Source organism: Homalodisca vitripennis, chromosome 6 (genome assembly GCF_021130785.1).
Source record: "Homalodisca vitripennis isolate AUS2020 chromosome 6, UT_GWSS_2.1, whole genome shotgun sequence".
Taxonomy (NCBI): domain Eukaryota; kingdom Metazoa; phylum Arthropoda; class Insecta; order Hemiptera; family Cicadellidae; genus Homalodisca; species Homalodisca vitripennis.
This window is the reverse complement of record NC_060212.1, coordinates 112,879,419-112,898,392: the sequence shown is the minus strand read 5'-3', so window position 1 is coordinate 112,898,392 and position 18,974 is coordinate 112,879,419. Positions and strand designations below refer to the sequence as shown.

Below are 18,974 nucleotides of genomic sequence, written 5' to 3'. Positions count from 1 at the left end.
AGTATGTTGTTTTGATGTTACAAGCAGAAGAGGAGAGTACTAACTTTTCTGTTTGTACTATTGTTTTCGGAGGTTATGAAAAGATAACATTAAATCAAAACTAAGTTTTTTTCTGTTATCAGTTACTGTTCTAATGAATAAGAATAATGAAATTATATACTTGGGTATGTAACTTTGGTAATGTTAATCTTAACAATAGATCATTTATTTTACTGTAGTATTATTAGTAGTAATCATTATAGGTTATGAAGATATTAAAGATTTTTTAATGAAAGCTTCCAATTTAATAATACGTAAGTATTAGCAATGAATATTTTCTTTAGCAAAAAAAAAATATCCTGGACATAGTATCTAAATTCAAGCTCAGATTATGTGAGTGCTCATTTCCATCTACCCAAAGTTCATTCAACGTAAGAAAAGTGGCCTACCTGGGGGCTAACCAGGTAACGCAAGAATTAAAGTAATAACATTTAAAACATAATATAAATGAACTACAAATTAGAAAGCAAAAGACAAGAACTAATTGTAATAATGACATGTATTTTTCACAGTAACCTACTAATAATGTCTTTTCTTTAGGTCCCTCTTAATAAAAACTCTTCCAAAAATAGTGGCCTCCAAATAAAACCAAAGTAGCAATCATCCTTCATAATGACAGACCTAACTAGTATGCAAGTTTAGTTGGGTAGGGTACGACAAGCGGACCCGGTTTTTTATATCGAAATTAGCAAACGATGTTACTTAATCATAACCATTGATATAATCAATCGATACCGATTAATTATTTTGAACAATTAACTTAAATAATCCATATCAACAGCTGTAATCACTTAAAAATAATACTCATAATGTAATATTTCAATTTTATATAAGTAAAATTTGATTATTAAAGATGGCAGTCAATTTTAGAAAACTACACAACATTATTTGGAAAGATGATAAGACATGTTTAACGTGGCTTCAACGTGTTGGACTCGTACCGAAAAACCCATTATGTGAAATTTGTGGGAAAGAAACAACTGTAACTGTGAGAGGAGCAAATATGGTCGTCTTCAGTTTTCCTAATTTTGGTTATAATAATTTGTTTGATCACTGTAAATATTAAATTCATATTTTAATTTAAAACATACGATTGTTACTAAGGACTATAGATACTTTTATATCGATTGATAGTCTAGGATTTGAGATGCGAATATTAGGTATCGATGATTACATTCTTCAATATAAAAACCGGGTCTGCTTATCGTACCCTACCCGTTTAGTTACATGTCATGTTTGGATTACATTACAAACCGTTAAATACTATCAGTTTCAGTTTAGCATCTATTGACTAAGATGGCTCTCCACAGTTAGCCAAAACTATTGGTAGAGTACGATAAGCGGACTTGGTATTTTTATCGATATTGACAAATGATATTACCTAATTATAACTTTTTATATAACCGATACTGATTTTCGAACAATAACTAACTTGTATCAACTATAAACACTTTTTGATTTAATAAACACACCTTCTTTTATAGATAATAACATACAGTTGAAAGCTCGTGGAGGACCTTGAAAAGAGGTTTAAAAAGTGGCATATCAGCCGACCTGCTTGCAGATCATATCTGTGAGTATTTGTACAGAAGAGAGGTGTGGTTTTCTATAGAAGATGCTTCAACAACTTCTTCAAAGCAGTTAATCATTACTACCCAGGAAAAAACATATATATACAATTACACATATTTATATTTTCTGTTTTAAAAGTTTGTTAAATTGTCATTATTTCATTTTTATTTATGAGTTTTTCCTATTTCCAGTTGTAATTGTTTGTTTGTTCTTTAGAGCTTGTTTGTTAATGATTAGATTAGCTGAAACACTCACCTACTTATTGAAAATGTCATACAGTACATTTTACAATTTCAGGTTTTTTTTGTAAAAGATCATTCATCTTTAATAAAATAAACTTAGTTTTTCCATTTTCCAGGGTGCCAATTCATACGGCCAACTTAGCCACGGTGTGGAGTCTGAACAGTGTGTTTCACCGACTGAAACTATCTCGTCTCACCCTCTGGAAGATGTTGTAGCAGTGGCTGGAGGAGGAGGGCACACATTGGTGTTGGACTCCACTGGCTCAGTACTCGGGGCAGGCTCCAACAGTCACGGACAGTTGGCCGACCTCGGTAACAACACAACAACACTGACTAGGCTCCAGGCTCTCCAGGAGTTCAGAGTGATTGGAATCGAATGTGGGTGGGACTCCAGTTATGCGATCACGGATACACAATCAGTTGTGGCCTGGGGCTCCAACAAGTTTGGCCAGCTAGGTGTCACGAAAGAGATGGTAACAATTCTAAATTCATTAGTTCAACAGGTCTATTTCTGTAATGAATGAATTTTTTTTATTTCCCCCAAAAATATTTACAATATCGCAGTTGTATAAAGTAAACTTTATAATTAAAAACAATTTTTAAAGTTACAGAAAGTAGCTTGAAACAAAAAAGGACCATAAGGAAAAGCATGGTCCGTGGGAAATTAACCTACAAGGGCTATGGTGTCTGTGCACAGACTCGAGTTACTCATGGTAAATTAATAACAGACTGACTATTTAACATTTATGCAATTGATAATATAATGAAGGAGGTAACACATTTTTGAATTCTATTAGTAATTGTTAAAACATGAAAAAACTAAATTTTGGAAACTACTGATATTTATAAAAAGTAAGAGAGCTAGGTAGTAACAGTTTGTGTTTGAAAACTTAGTTAATCTCAGAAATAAAATTTCTGTAGATCTAAAATTAACAGATGTTATGGGTGTAATGTATCTATTACAAGTCATATAGTTTTCATATAGGATAGGTATAAACACACTACCAAGTTTGTCTCAAAATAGATGAAAAACTTAAAATAAAACTTTAGATTATTGCAATGAAGAAAAAATAGAAACTGAACTTGCCTAGGTACTAACATGTAACTTGAAGTAAAATGGAAGTTATGTATTTAATTAATTAATATAACAATCACAAACTAAATTCATGATGAGATAGGAATAATACCTTATGCTTATATAAAATAAAGAAAACAAATAAACACACTTCAAATATAGTTCAGGTCCAAGTTCAGTTCAATATTATCTTGTAAGTAACTGATTAGAATTAATGTAAATAAAGAAGTAAGTATATAACAAAGAGGTAAGATAATAATGTTATTTGTGTGATAATTTTATAAAAATTTACCACAGTTTCCACATTTGTAAAGAGGTTGAAGTCATTCAATAAACCATTTTGTGATTTCTGTACATATTTCAACCAAACATAATTATTTTGTTTTCTTTTAAAAATAAGAAATTGGAATCTCTCTTTAATACAGTTAAAGGTTAATTTTCTAAAGATACTACAATGTTTCTATTGTCAGATTATTTGCTCAACAGTCAAGATCTTATTCTGGCAATGATAGTTTTAATGTAATTAACTATGAACTCTACAAAATTAATGCTGGCTATTAAACAAAATAATATAATACCGTATAAAATTAAACAGGTTATTAATTTCTAAATTCTACATTGAATTGTACGTCTAACCTGTTCAACTTTTCCTTTTTACCAGATTGTCACTTCAAAGCATCCAGTAGTCCTAGAGACACCACCTGTCGTGCAAGTATCAGCTGGTCTGCGCCATACCGCCATGGTGACAAGTAGTGGACATGTCCTGACGTGTGGACAGGCAAGCAGAGGTCAGCTAGGTGTGCTCGGTGCTGACGGAAATATGCTGAAGGCCAGCGATGCTCTTGTGAGAGGTTACAGATAGATTTCATGTATACATTATCTCGAATCTCAGTACATTTTTCGGTACTTTAGTATTATCTGGAGGTCAATCTGTCCCTATCTACTACTTGTTATTATGCAATATAAGTAGGTTTAATAGCTTGTTACTAGTATGTACTAGTAATGTTACTAGTAATACCAAAGTTAAAGTTGATCTTTACGAGTACTGTACTCACGTGATCTGAGCTTGAATTGGGTACTATCTTGAGGGGTGGTTTTCTTTTTTTGCTAGAAGTGCGACTACGGAAGCCTGCACTGATGGTTAGGGTCATTTCCAATCAGTACTTTCCCAACCTCAGATCACGTACTGGATCGTTCAACATGATATAAGGTCGGAAAAGTACCAATTGGAAATGCCCCTGGCCATCAGTACAGGCTTCAGCATCACTCCTCACTTCTGACGTAAAAAGAAAGATATAATTATGACAGGCCCTCAACCATTCTGCGGTATTACAAGGTGTGAATCCTTTGGGGCTGTCTCGAAATGGGTTCGCGCTGAACATGAAAGAAGGTGGAGGTTCCATCAGAGAATGAGCAGAATGGTACTACAGTCGCCTTCCTCCAGAGTGGCGTCTGACCTTCTCTCATTAAATAGATCAATGTCTTCTCGGGTTGTAGGTCTGATCACGGAACATGGTCACCTGAGGAAACATCTTCACAGAGTCGGCATCCTTCAGGAGGATCCGCTCTGTAGAATGTGTAATGAGCAGGATGAAACTGCTGAGCACCTGCTCTTTGATTGTTCTGCAATAGCAAGGGAGCGGTATGCCATCTTTGGTAGTTTGGACAAGGGTGGTGAATTTCCCCAGGAGGACCTGATAGGATGTTTTCGGCGGTTTGTGGAACTGCTGAAATCATAGACTGGTAGTCCTCGTGGTGTGATTCCGGGGAACACAAAAGGCCCTTGAGGCTTAAGTCCATGGCAGTAGGCCGCCCCATAGAAGAAGAATAAATTCAAGTTTGGATCACATGAGGGCTCCTAAAGGTTAACTTTAATTTTTTTCTACTTATAATACATACGTATTTAACTACTTATATTGTGTAATAACAAGTAGTAGATAGGGACAGGGTGGCCTCCGTATAATACCAAAGTACACACTTTTCTTATTAATCCTATTGTTTAATAGCCGTCAACACAGTTTTTTACCCCTAGTTTACTTAACAGTTGAATTTCTTAACCTTAGAAATGCACTCACCATCGAGTGCCAACGCCGAAATGCGGTTCATTAACATACTTTCACATTACTTAACTTTTTATGAAGTAGTATTAACAGATCTAATCACAATTAAATCTTTTTTGTTGAAAAGAGGAAGAACCAGACTTCTTAAATATCAAGTTTATAACACTTTTTCAACATATGCAATGAGAAAATTACAGAATAACAAAATTTGCAAAACACTATAAGTAAAATAGTATATCAAATCAAAGAATTCTTTATTGTTAATTTCTTCAAGAAATAACATGGCATCAATATTTTAAGATGTGATATATTAACACAAGTAGCTTATTCATAAAGTAAAAAGAAAAATAATAGAGTGAAAAGTCAATGTTTGATTTGTCAAACACAAGATTTGATTTCAGTGTTGTCTTGCGTTGTAGGACCCTCTTTAGCTCATCAGAACTTTTATTTTCCTTACTGCTATGAAACTGAACTCAATGAACAAAAATATGAAGGTATCATGTAACAAGATATCTCAAGAAAGATTTCATTTGTAAACTTTTAATTTTACGTTGACACTATCTCTCTTTTTTCTACCAAGGGAATGAAAAATCCTATTCTGTTTTCTATATGATATTCTGCCTATCTAATTGCAGGACATCTCGAGAATGAAATGAGCTATAGACTTGAAATTTTGCATTCAACCTTAGTGAAGCCTGTTACACAACACGTTGTGTCGCGTACTCCCACATTATACTATATTCACTTTTAGGTTCGTAGACTACTTATTACTCAGAACGTAATCTGTTATGCACATGTTTGCAGTGGAAAGTATAGGAGACGTGTGCCAGGTGGCTTGTGGACAGCACCACACCTTGGCTTTGACAGAAGATGGCCGACTGTATGGGTGGGGAGATAATAGACGAGGACAGCTGGGGTCAGGCCCAGATCATTTTCCCCACTCCCCACCTCATCACCACCTGCGAGCCTGGGTCCACCATCAGGGCGGGCTGGACCCACTCTGCTGTCTTGTGTGGTGAGCTTTATTTAATACATTCACACCTTATGCCATAGGTATACTGTGTTTAAGTTATGGTGTACGCCTCTGGGGTAATTCAAGTGCCATAAAATATTGTTTACTTGGCAGAAGAAGGTAGTAAGGGTATTGGCTGGATTATCTAATCAAGAATCCTGCAGAGCAAGTTTTCACAAATTTAAAATCATGCCATTTTACCAACATGTACATTCATAGTAATTTAATCTTTGTTAACACGTTCGCTGCTAAAAATCCCTATATAGAGTTCCCTATATGCTGAAATTTTTACTTACTTTTGGATTAAATATGATAGAAATATATGAAAATTACTCATAAATCACAAAAGTTATCACTCTCTACCATTTTGGGAATGCGGTAACTGTGGTTAGCGCTAGCTCCTGAGGACAGTCTTCCTTGCCAGCTGGTAACTCTAGTTACCGCTCGCACTAGGGAACGCCCTTTTATAGCAGTGGGAATATTCCGAATGAATACATTGTAGCTAAGTAAATTGTATTTTTTACCAAGATGAATGTAAAAGTTTATAAAAATGGGAAAAAGTTTATATAAATCTCCGCAAACTCACTCAAATTCAGTTATTATTTACAAAAATGTGGTGAGTAATTATAACAAAATATATTTAAATGTTTACTTGAAATGATACAAAAAATATTGTAGTAGATAAGTTTATAAAATTGTATTCCAATCCAGTTGTGAGCGCTCCATTGGCATGGGTTGGTCTCGTAATCAGGTACTCCACATCGTCCATGTTGTCATCCTCGTCGTTTGAACTCAATACTGGGCTCTGTTGTACGCTTTGAACTTGGTTATTGTACACCACTTGGTCCTGGGGGAAGATGCATTGTGTTGCATAACCACTTACTACTATAAAAACTTTAAAAATCATTAAACATAATGGAAAAGTCTCATTTGAAAACGAAGTGCATAAAAATGCGGGAAAAGTACCTCCCGAAGAGTGAGAAATACATTGTTGTAATAACTCGAGTACTGTCCGCACACTGACCTCATTTCAGACCATAGGCTCTGTGGTAACCAGAGTTACCACTCGCAGCGAACGTGTTAAAGGAAATATAAATAATGTTAATACACTCAGTTTAGTACATAATTATAAAACAATACCTAGTCGCACCAAGTATTAGATTAGTGAAACAATGAAAATTTATCAATACGAACAATTGAAATTATTTAATAGGTTTTTTTCCCCCTTGGGGCGGCCTACTGCCATGCACTTAAGCCTCAATTAGATTGTTACCAAATTATGTCTTTTAGAGTTGTGTCTAACTGGCTTAAGTGTAACATATTTTATACAATTAAAGAGTATACGTCCTAGTGAAAATTAAAAATTTTATTTTTAAATTTTAAATTATTTAATATTGTTCTAGTACATACATAATAACATTTTAGGACATTTAGATGTATTCTGACGAAGCCTACTGTAATTTGTTTTTAATTATTTAATAGCTAATAAAGATTCTTACAACCCACAAAAGCTGTATATATAATCAGTTTTTGTGTAATAAATTTCTATTTTCAAAAATGAAATTGGTTTATAATTTAATTATAAACATAATTTCCATTTATATTAAGTACATTTTGTGCGTTATTATGAAAATCTTCACAAATACAGTATATTCGTTAAAGACATGAATTTGTTATATTATTAAAAAGTAGCTTGAAGATTTGTACTATGGCAAATTTGTCAATTGAAAGGTATCATTTGTTTAATAATTGATACAAATTCAGTAAATATGTGTAGCCTATATATTAAATGTTTAATACAGATGTACAGTGGACTTTAAGTGCCAAAATAAGATTAAAAACTAGTTTATTCAACTGTAATAATGTTAATTAATTATTTTGTTTTAGGTTAAGGTAAAAATAAAATAAACTTTCCTGTTCTCTTCTTTTATGTTGCAGTAAATAATGAAAATTAAATACATTTTATTTTTTAGTGTATTACAATTTTTAAAAACTAATAATGCTTGGTATGTATCCTGTGATTTTATACAAAAATGAAAATGATTAGTAAAAGTACACCTTCATCTTGAATCATTTTACGCCATACGCTTGAATCATTTTCTCAAATACTTTTAGTTACTCTTCTGTGTTGTTTCTCAGTCTGCAGTACTTATCTTGCATCTTCTCTTCCAGTTTCCGTCTGCAGCAGACGTTTCTTGTAGATATAATTGTATATTAGTCATAACTTGATGGATCTCACATTGATAGGAGGAAAGGTGACGACGTGGGGCAGGAACAGCTACGGTCAGCTGGGCCATAGTTGCGGCCAGGAGCAGGTGGACCAACCCACTCAGCTGACTGACTTGCGAGGAGTTACACAGTTGGAGTTAGGCTCCGAACACAACCTGGCACTGTTAGGTATGCTTACACATCACCTCACTCAAGTACAACTCAGAGTGAATCCATTTTATGGCTTTACAGACTGGTTCCTGTTTATACTTTGTTAAAAGGAGTTTTTTTATCTTTTTTAAGAGGTTTGATTTCCTATGAAGTAAAACTACTGTAATTATTCCAGTTTTAAAGCTTTTTAAACACTATGGTTACAATGAAAAATACAATTAATTAAACTGACAAATACAGTAATGCCGAAAATCTTAGGACTCTTCTTCTAACTCACCATGATAATTTTAATAAATAAATAATGCCTTTATTCAACAAGCGTTCTTCAAAGTTACAGATTCTGATTTACAAGACAACTTTTGTCATGGCATACAGATAAATAATCATCATTCTAAAACTGAAACAGAATAAAATTATATAAAGATCTCATCGACATTAATTTTTATTCAAACTGTAATTAAGGCTCTTTAAAGCAGGGCTCAAAGCATTGTACATTTTCGATCCAAAGTATTTAAAAGCTTTCTTACCGATTTCTAGACGGACCTTAGACAAATGAAGGAGGCTGTCCTGTCGAGTACTGTGAGTGTTTATTTCATGTCTGAAAATAAGCTTTTGCCTGAGATATTCAGGCTTGCCAGTCTGAAGAACTTTGTGGATAAGTTGAACAGTCACACAAGTTGCAAGTCACACTGTTATTTTGTTTAAACATATAAAATTATAAGATCAACCGAGAAATGGGGTTTTGTGTAAGAAATTTTTGTGATGCCACAATTCCCTGTGGATACATTAATCGAAGAACTGTAGCTTCACTTCCATTTTTGTCTATTTATGACTAAATGTATTATGCTGTAAAACAGTACAATGGTTTGGACTTTTAATATTTAATTAGTTCATACACTTATTATTTTCTTAAAGTAATACTGTTTCATATTGGGCTTTGTAACATATCATTTTAAATTGAAATACAGCAACTGTTGAGTATATTCATCCCTTTAGTGGCTTAAATTGAATATTTAAACCTCAATCGTTGTAAAATCTCTGATTTGTTCATTCTTAACTTCATCTCTCAATAAAGTCCTTTTCATTGCATTACAGATAATGGTGAAGTGTGGAGTTGGGGATGGAACGAACACGGAAACTGTGGAACTGGAACGGTGGACAATGTGGCAGTTCCTCAGTTTATATACATTCCCTCGTCCATCAAACTCATAGCTGCAGGAGCTGGTCACAGTTTAGCACTAAGTTTGTCGTAACTATTTTTATCTCAGTAGTGACTGCCAATTTGTGCAAAATCATGTATTCAGACCTCTTATGATTCTGTCTGTAAACAACTCTCAAATTGTCTTGTCACTTAAAGTGGCAATACAGGGTGTAACAAAATAATTGGGCTGGCTATGCATTTTCAGATTTTATGTGTGATTCTAAGCTAAAAATTAAGAATAACTTATTTCCAATTTCCACTTCGTTTAGCCACTAGCAACCATTTTGTATTTTTTACTAACAAAACCAGCTAACACACACACAACACAGTTTACAGTTTATTCTCTCTTAAACTAGTAAAGCGAAAGAAACTAAATTTGGCACATAGGTTTGAATAGGTAAGGGGAAAATAAAGAAATAATTATGTTATTTTCTATAATATTAACAAAATGGCGTCTTGAAAATTTTAAAAATAAAAAAAACCAGTATAGTTATAAAACAAGATAACAATAATAAGAAAACAATGCACAAGATACCAAATATTTGGACAATGTGATTACAATTCAAACGGTACTTATTTCATTCAATGAAATCCGTCAATGCATACCTATTCAAACTTATGTGCCAAATTTGGTTTCTTTAGCTTTACTAGTTTTAGAGATAATAATTTGTTAATAAAAAATACAAAATGGTGGTGGCTAGCTGCTAACAAAGTGGAAATTGGAAAAAAAGTTCTTTTTAGCTTAGAATCATACATAAAATTTTAAAATACATAACCAGCCCAACCTTTCTGTTACACCCTGTACAATTCAACAACTTAAATGGAACAGACAGTGAGTGGTTAAAATGTTGAAAGAGGTTAGTTGAATACAAACTCACAGTGGTGTAACTATATGGAGAAGAGGGGGTTAGAACCCTTCCCCCCAAGAGCTCTAAAAAGAAATGTTCACATCAAAGCAATTCAACTTGTTTGAAATACAACAGTGAAATGATTTTTCTGTAAATTAGACCTAATTAATTTATTCCAATTTAGATATATTCAGATTTATTCCATACACCACTTCCTTAGTGCTCTTCAATGAGTTAACTACCCCACACCCAAAGCAGTTATACAGCAGTTATGCCACTGGATACAACTGTTATCGTTAGGACAACCTGTCAAAAAAAGCGTAGCAGTGATCCAGTCCTTGCAATTAGCCCGTTTTTGCTCTGATATTGATGGTGTTTTGGAAGTCATCTTTAATTTTACCGTTTAACAACAATTTTATCTTTTAAATCAATGACTAAAGACAAGACTATTGTCTAGACTTTTTTGGACTGGAAGACAATACATTTCCTTAAAATATCGTAGTAAATAAGCTGTTATTCCTAAAATTGTTTGCCACCATTTATACTCTGTAGGATCTAGAAAGTATGTTTTTTTAACTGGAATGAATTCCTGAACATGTGGACTACTCATCTTGAGATAAAAAATGTCATTTGGGATGCACACTGAAAAAATATTGTACTGAAATTTGCTATTAAAAATAAAATTGCACACTTTTTTATATGTGTAAAGAGTTATTTTGTCTTTTAGGAAAAATTATGGTGTATTGATACTATTGTATACATGTAATAAATATTCACTAAACAATATTTAAAAAAGTGAAAAGTTGTCATATTAGGTAAAATTTATTTGACTGTTTATCTGAACCCTTTCATTTTCAGTAAAACTAATTTCAGTATCTGGGCAAGTGGCTGGTAGTAGCTTACACTTGGGTCACAAATGAGTTAAAAGTGAAGTGTTTCCTTATTCTCATGATACGATAACCACACAAGCGATTCATGGGATTAAAGCTTAAGTCTACTTGCAGTTTCTTCACATTTTTCTGCTTCGTAGACTGGCCCGATCCACCTCCTATGAGGTGTTACGAACAGTTTACTTTGCCTGCTTCTTTAGCTGATTGTCATACTGCATACTGGCCTGGGGATCTTCACCTTATACAGACACTATATTTAAGACCCAAAAAACTGCAATATGCATTCTGTGTGGTTTAAGTCATAGAGAGTCATTTCGTGGCTATTTTAAGAGAATGGGAACACTTACTCTTCCCTCCCTATACCCTTTGACCCTGATGACCCATATAAAAGAAAACATATCACTTTTGACAAGCAGGAGTGAAATACATAGCTACAACATTAGACAAAAAAATAATTTAGACATGACCCATTGCAGACTCACCAAGACACAGAAAACTAATCCTTCCCAAATTGGAGTATGACTTCAACCTGCTACCAGAAAGAATAAAATGTCTACCACAAAAGAACTTTAAAAACAAGTTAAAAAATATTCTGTTGGAAGAGTAAATTTATTATGTGTTAGACTTTAAAAACACAAGCTTTGATGAATATTTACAACCCAAAACCAATTTTCAGACTTATTAATTAACTAGTTATTTCAAAGTTTATTGGCAATTGTACTGCCTTTGGCTTATTCAATAAAATACTATTCTATTCTTCTATTCTTGAAATTTAGAAATTACACAAGTTATAAGTTTTAATAATATTGTTCAACACTGACTCCAAAGTATAAAATTTTTATTGGACTATTTTTTATATATTTTTTTTGAATGGTTGTTATATTTAATTATTTTTATTGTGAATGTATCTATCTATTAATTAATTGAGTTATGACGGTTTTTACAAATAAACTGATTAATTATTTTAAAGAGTGTATTATTTATTTATTCATTCCAAGGATGTATAAGTATTTGAACATAGATATATTTTCGGGTGGTAGCCATACTCAACCTTTTTAAAGTGTGCATGTAAGTGAAATTTATAACATACTAGCTGTTTCCTGCGGCTTCACATGCTTTTAGTAAGCTTAGCCTTTGTATGAACACTTGTTGTTCAAGTGAATTACATTTCCAACACTGATGTAGAGTTTGCCTTGTTGCCACAATCAAAAAAATCTGTCAAAAGTGAATGTTTATAGTCATTGTACATGTACATGTACTTTATTATAAAGTGGTCGAACACTCAAGCTTTAAGTTCAACCAGAAATTTATTTTAAAGACAAATATACATCAAACTTTAGCGCCTTCAAAAAATAGTGTTTGGCTACTTAATATACCTAACTGCCTCGTAATTGCAGTTTGTAATGCGCAGGCACTTTGAAAACTTTTATCTCTTGCAGTGACGTCTGGTGGGAGTTACATTAATGAGCATAGCATATAAACCTTCAACGTATAAAAAAAAAACATATACATACAAATTTTCATAATGATTGGTCAAATAGTTTACGATTCTATAAAGGACATACAGACAAACATTATATGTGTGTGTGTGTGTGTGTGTGTGTACTTCTGTTAAGGGCGTGCTAACTAAAATAGTCAAGTACATACAATGTTTGAGAAGAGAAGTTTGAGGCAGGCATAAATTGATTTACTGATTGTACAGTTTCAGTCCCAGATTGTTTTATTGGACAATATCTCCCACCACATTATAAGAATTTTTTGCCCAGGAGTGTTATAGTAAAGGAGTTTCATTACAAGTCATGTTTTTTCAAAAGTCATTTCCTTGTTCGAATGAGTTAGTAAACTTTAAGTTTACATTTTTCTAGCTAATGTTTGTTTATTTTTTCAAAACAATCGAACATTATTTACATAAATCTTTTCCAAAAATCCAAACCCTACTTTGGTGATTGAATGCACAAAACCCTGATATGTTTGTATATTATTTGATATTTCATTAGTGTTAAAAAGAACCAATTATCTTTAACTAGATCATGAATTGAAGTAAATATTATCACCTGTTACAACATCTTAGAGTGAATCTAGCTTTTAAAGCCTGTATCTAGACAATGTATCGTACATAATATGGTTGCTTACTTTAGTTACCAGTTGCACGCTTGTGTAGGCTGTGGTATTGAAAGAACCAATCGTATCGGAGCAGCATTGCCAGATTGTTTTATCAGTCATAACAAAATCGTTTTTCACTTTCACCCATGGAGGTTAACACAAATTTGTTAACAAACTTTTAAGTGTCAAAGTAATAAACACACAGGGATTTAGCAAACGCACGTACTTAAAAAAGTTGTTCAAGCTCCTCGGTTTAGATGTATCCATTTATTAAGATCCATAAATAAGTAATAATGTAGTTGTAAAGAATAAAATATGGAATTGTCAAAATATATTTCAATAACATTGATTGAAACCTGCTCTCTAAATATGCTCAACAATAGTTAAACCATTGATGTATAAAATCTAAAAAGATCACAATTCTGGATTTGTATTGTACTTTTTATTTTTACTATCATTATACTCAAAGACATAGTTAGTGAGGGGGTCCAAAGGACCCACCTCCCCCCAAAATATTCAATTTCATTCCGTTACTCTTTTAGTAAACAATTATTATTATTTAAATAATTCAGTATTGCTGATATGTATTGCTGAAAGATCTCAACAAAGAAGTGGGTCAAGAACTGTTTAAGGAACAAACTGGGTCCTTACTCTCTGTCTACAACGGGAAAATATCAGTTGTCTCGACCCCCCCCCCCCCCCCCCCCAAAATGTGTCCTTGCTACGTTCTTGATTATAATTTTGTAATTTCGCCAAGGATTGATCCCCTGATGTCTTGCTTAGAAAGCCACAGTATTAACCACTAAGATATGAAGAAGGCTAATCCAGTATGATAAAAATGAGAGAGTACATTTCTATTCTTATGTCATACACTAAATAGTTGGCCTAGCTTGAGCTGGTAAAATGTAAAACAGGTGCATGACCAAGTATTTCTTATTGACAACCTCCAAATATGCTGAAAAATCAGACATCAGGATTAGATTAACATGAGGATATAAGAACATGTCTCAGGCTGCCTATCTATATGTTGAACAACTGACTATAAGGCACTTTAGACAGAAAGAGCTCTCACAACCTCATTCAGCCAAGGTAGTTGATCCAATAATTACTTTCAAAAACCCAAGTCAAATATCTGCGTATCAAACAGATTTGTTGCTAATGGACATTTAAACAACTGTAAAAACTAAATGAAGTTAGAACAATAAGATGAAAAATTAAAAAGAAGACCATTCACATTGTTATTAGTGATGGTCATATCCAGTGTGTTGAGAAAGAGTTTAGTACCAAGTCATGTTGAGTGAGCACTGGTGTTTGAGTGAGTATGAATGCCTCTAACTTATTGTGTGACCCTAGTAACAGTAAACTATTGAATTCTTCCTAACTATAAGAAAATTTCTTAATCACAACACTAAGTGCAAATATTACAAAATGATTGTTATTAGTATACAGATTTATTCACTATTAAAACTGGTACATTGCCTTCTTAGTCCTACATTTTATATATTAACTTTCCTCAAACCTAAACTTGATATCTGAGAGCAGTAATCACTATCAATTTACTCTTTTCAAGCTATACTTATTATTTAATTATAAACTAAACCTTTTAATCTTTTTTTGTTCTCTTAGGACAAGAAGCTTATAAATTGCACATAGTCCTATAAGGACCATAGCGCTGATTCCGGAGTGACAGGATATTCGTGATGGGTAAGGTTAGGGGGTAGGGGCTCCCTCCTATCGAGATCCATGAGGAAGAATTAGGGCACTAATCTCAAAGTCATGCCCCCCCCCCCCGGAAGAAGGGGAGGCCAGCACTGAACCAGCCTCTCCAGTCAAAGCAGGCAGGGGTGGCACATCTTTGTTCAGGCTAGCAGCCTGTGATACTTAAGGAACGAATCCCACCAACTCCAACAGTCATCTCCAGCAGTAGACTAGGCCTATTGAATTAACCTTGCAGCCCAGAATCTCGACATTTGCGGTTAGTGACATTCTACTGGACATCCATAAGTTTGCCCAGATTTAAGTGACACAGGTGTTTGCTGTGCCCAATGGTACGTTCAACTGGAAGGTATAGATAGCCAGAAGTAATCCCTGCTGGGTCACCTTTTAATCACCGTGACTTGATGTTTACCACCAGTCTACTTGCAAGATGACTTACAAGCCAAACCATTTAATAGGAAGAGCGGCGGAGAAGATGACACATCCTCACGTCCTGAAAAAAGCCTGCCCCTCTGGCTATTTATCACCTACCCCTCTTAGTTTGACAGAGTACAGCTCGTAACAAAATATACAAGCTACTAAACAACACAACTGTAAGTCACCACTGCTAGTGATAGCACGACTTTGTCTCTATTTTAAGCTTCAGCGTTCATATATGCTTGATGTACGAGTACACTCTACATCATCTATCCCGAGACCTCGCCGGGATTTGAAGAGTTACAGAGGCAAGGTTATATCCATTAGTTTAAGGGGGAGAATAAAACTATTTTTAGTTTGTACTATGCCATGTGCTTTCGTGTGAACTGGAGAGAAAAGGGGCAGGATGGTTCTTACGCATGCTCTTGCCAAGCTTTGTGCTACATGGCTTGGTCTGTACTTCCAATAAACTAAAATAATCGTCTTTGTATACTTATCTTTATCCATTATCTTTCTATTCAGTGTTTTCTGTTAATGGAGGAAGACTTAACAAAGTGTCATGCACGGAGTTTTTGGGAGTTCGCTTTTATTCCTATTTCATATCAGCTGTAAAAACTCAGTAAATAGCTAAATCTTGCTATATCAGCTGTACACAGACGATTTGTTGTTGATTACAGACCAATGAATTATAATAATGGAACGCGCTCTGGGCCGGAGAAACCGAGCCGAAATCCTGGGCTGCGTTCCGAGTCTGCAGGCGCTGGAAATGGGCAAGAAGTATCTCCGCCCATATGGCAGGCATTATAGTAATGATCTAACATCACTTTAAAACGCCTTCTAGACTTAATACAATTGTTAGATACTACAATTTATTTATTATTACAAATGATAGTAGCTGCTTTTTACCGTGGATTTTTATTTTTAGTTAAGAAAACTGATTTTTGTACAATATCAAAATAACTGAGATTTTGACTTTTATTTTCTTACAAAGTCTGAAACAAAAATTACAGGCATTAAAATATTTCCCAGATGAAAAAACAACTTGTTATTGACAGTATTTTATTTCAAAGTAAACTACATAACATTTACAAACATGACACACTTAATCTACGTGTTAGAAAATAAAATTATTTTGACCAATTTTTGCCTTGTTTATAAGTTGGATTTTTTTTTTATAATATCAAAAGTTTTCTGTTTTTTCGATGTGATGAGATATTATTAAAAAAAATAGTTTAGTCACAGTTTTAATTAAAAATAACTTGTGGCTTCCAGTGAATTCGTCAATTTAGAAGTGGTCGCATTTGTTTGAGATAACTAGACCAAATAACAATATTTTACAATTTTCAATACCGTACATCATTACTTGATCTACTTAATTTACCCTTAGATTTAAAACCAATAAAAAGTTAATGTGTTCTAAGATCAGCATCATTGGCATGGAGTACAGAACTCGGCGAGTTCTTGCCCACTTTAAGCGCCTGCAAATCCATGGATACACCAGTAACGCACAGCTGTGTGCGACCGGAAAACACAACATGTGGCTTATGGGCAGTGTGCGTTCCAGTAGTATAGTTCGTTGTTACAGACACTCAAAATGGGTTATGTTGGTTTAATGAAATCATGACTCACAGTAAAGGTCAAGAACTATTGTGAAGAGTAAACTACCTCTCTAGTATGTTATTATTTAAGAATTTATCTGCTTAAAATGAGTTTCAAACTTGTGATGCGGAAACTGGGGGATCGGTTATATAGGGCAGTACCGATCAACAACTGAATGTTTAATTTTTAAATCGTATCTTATTACTATATTAAATCATTCAGGCTTGAGTCTAGCCGTAGTATTCTTTGTTATGGGACTCCTTTCAGTAATATAACACAGTAAATTCTCCAGAACGTTTCATAACGTTTAATATTGAAATGATCCATGGTAAAAATTGCATGACGAAGAATATTTTAACTAAAAATCTCACATCCACGAATCAGAGGAAATGAGCAGAAAACTTTGTTTTTGAAGTGGCAGTGTTTGGTTGGAGACGATGACATCATAATCACGTACTCATTGAACAACTAACTGGGTAACTATGAGGGCTTTAAAAGCTTTCTTCCTCATCTTCCGGCAGCATTTGCGTAATAAACGTATTGGCTCACTGGTTGTTATAGGTAGCCTTAGTCCTGGGCTGAGTTGTATACTGTCTGGCAGAGGAGCCGCTGACAGTGACAACATGCGAATAGTCATACAAAGTTGGTCAGATGGACTCGTGTAGGTTCCTTCCTTCTGAACTTCCTAATCATACGGGTGAAGTCGCTGTCATTATTTGCAATTCTCTGAGACGGGTTAGGTCATCAAGGCAATGGTTACTTCACCGGCCCACCCGTGTTCTACCGTTCCCTTAGCCGACTTGTTAGCTTCTCTAAAGTCGTTATAGTACCCATATCTATGTTATACTTCCAGTCATGTATATACTTATATGTTTATATTTATATATTAACCACATAATTACAGGGATTACGGTGTGAAATTATACCTATAAGGATCGCCTTTTTCCATTTTTTTCTGTTACACAGTTTATCGGTTGCGTTAGTATTAATTTGTGGCTTGTATGGAAAAGCATGATAAAGTTCTATTGACTTATGCCAACGTTGCATATAAATGATTTGCTAATAATAATACGTAGAGAAGTTTAAGAACCTTATGGCTGTTCAAGAAATGAAGAGCTCTTTTTATATTTGGGATCACTTCTTGGGGAGTTGCTTCCAAATCTAGCCTTGATATTTTCTTCACAGTTCAGAAATAAACTTTGAAAGTACCTAGCTTTTAAAAATTCAATTTATTTCCAACTTTCTTTTTTTAATAAACCAAATTTAAACAATAAGACAGCGTTTTATCAAATATATCTTAATTCATACGTATAACAAATTTAAATGATAAAAAATACTATACTTTTCAATATATGTTTTAAAAATTCAAGGGAATAAGTGAAATAGTATTTTTAAACTATAAAAATGAAAGATAATATTTTCTATGAGATTAAAAATTAATTAATAACGTAATGTACGTAAAACATGCAGTCACAATTACTTGTAATCCCGTTTAACCATAAAATGTAGTTTTTAATAATAAGAAATTGTAACTTTCATAACAACCAGAAAGCAGTTCACAAAAAGTGGCTGCAAGGAAAATGTCAACCCGTAGCATGCCAATAATTAGCAACATAAGTCCTCCTCCGTAGACTAATGGATATAGGCTCGGCTCTCTAACTGAGAGATCACGGGTTCAAATCCCGGGGAGGTCCAATCAGGCATAGACACGATTGATAGTGTACTTTGCAAATAAATATCAGTGTACAATGAAGCCAGCATAGCTTAAAGCTGAGGCTTATAAAAAAAAGAAAAAAATAGCAACAGAAAATAATGCTGTGA

General features: G+C 33.8%; 1 protein-coding gene across 1 annotated transcript; it reads left to right on the top strand.

Annotated features, from left to right (window-relative positions):
- Positions 1-12,287, top strand: LOC124365526 (secretion-regulating guanine nucleotide exchange factor-like). The gene is made up of 7 exons (XM_046821512.1): positions 1-164; positions 1,970-2,326; positions 3,590-3,779; positions 5,793-6,003; positions 6,712-6,734; positions 8,248-8,397; positions 9,475-12,287. The coding sequence occupies exons 1-7, from the start codon at positions 147-149 to the stop codon at positions 9,630-9,632; spliced, it is 1,107 nt and encodes a 368-aa protein (XP_046677468.1). The 5' UTR covers positions 1-146; the 3' UTR covers positions 9,633-12,287.
- The last annotated feature ends 6,687 nt before the right edge of the window (positions 12,288-18,974 follow it).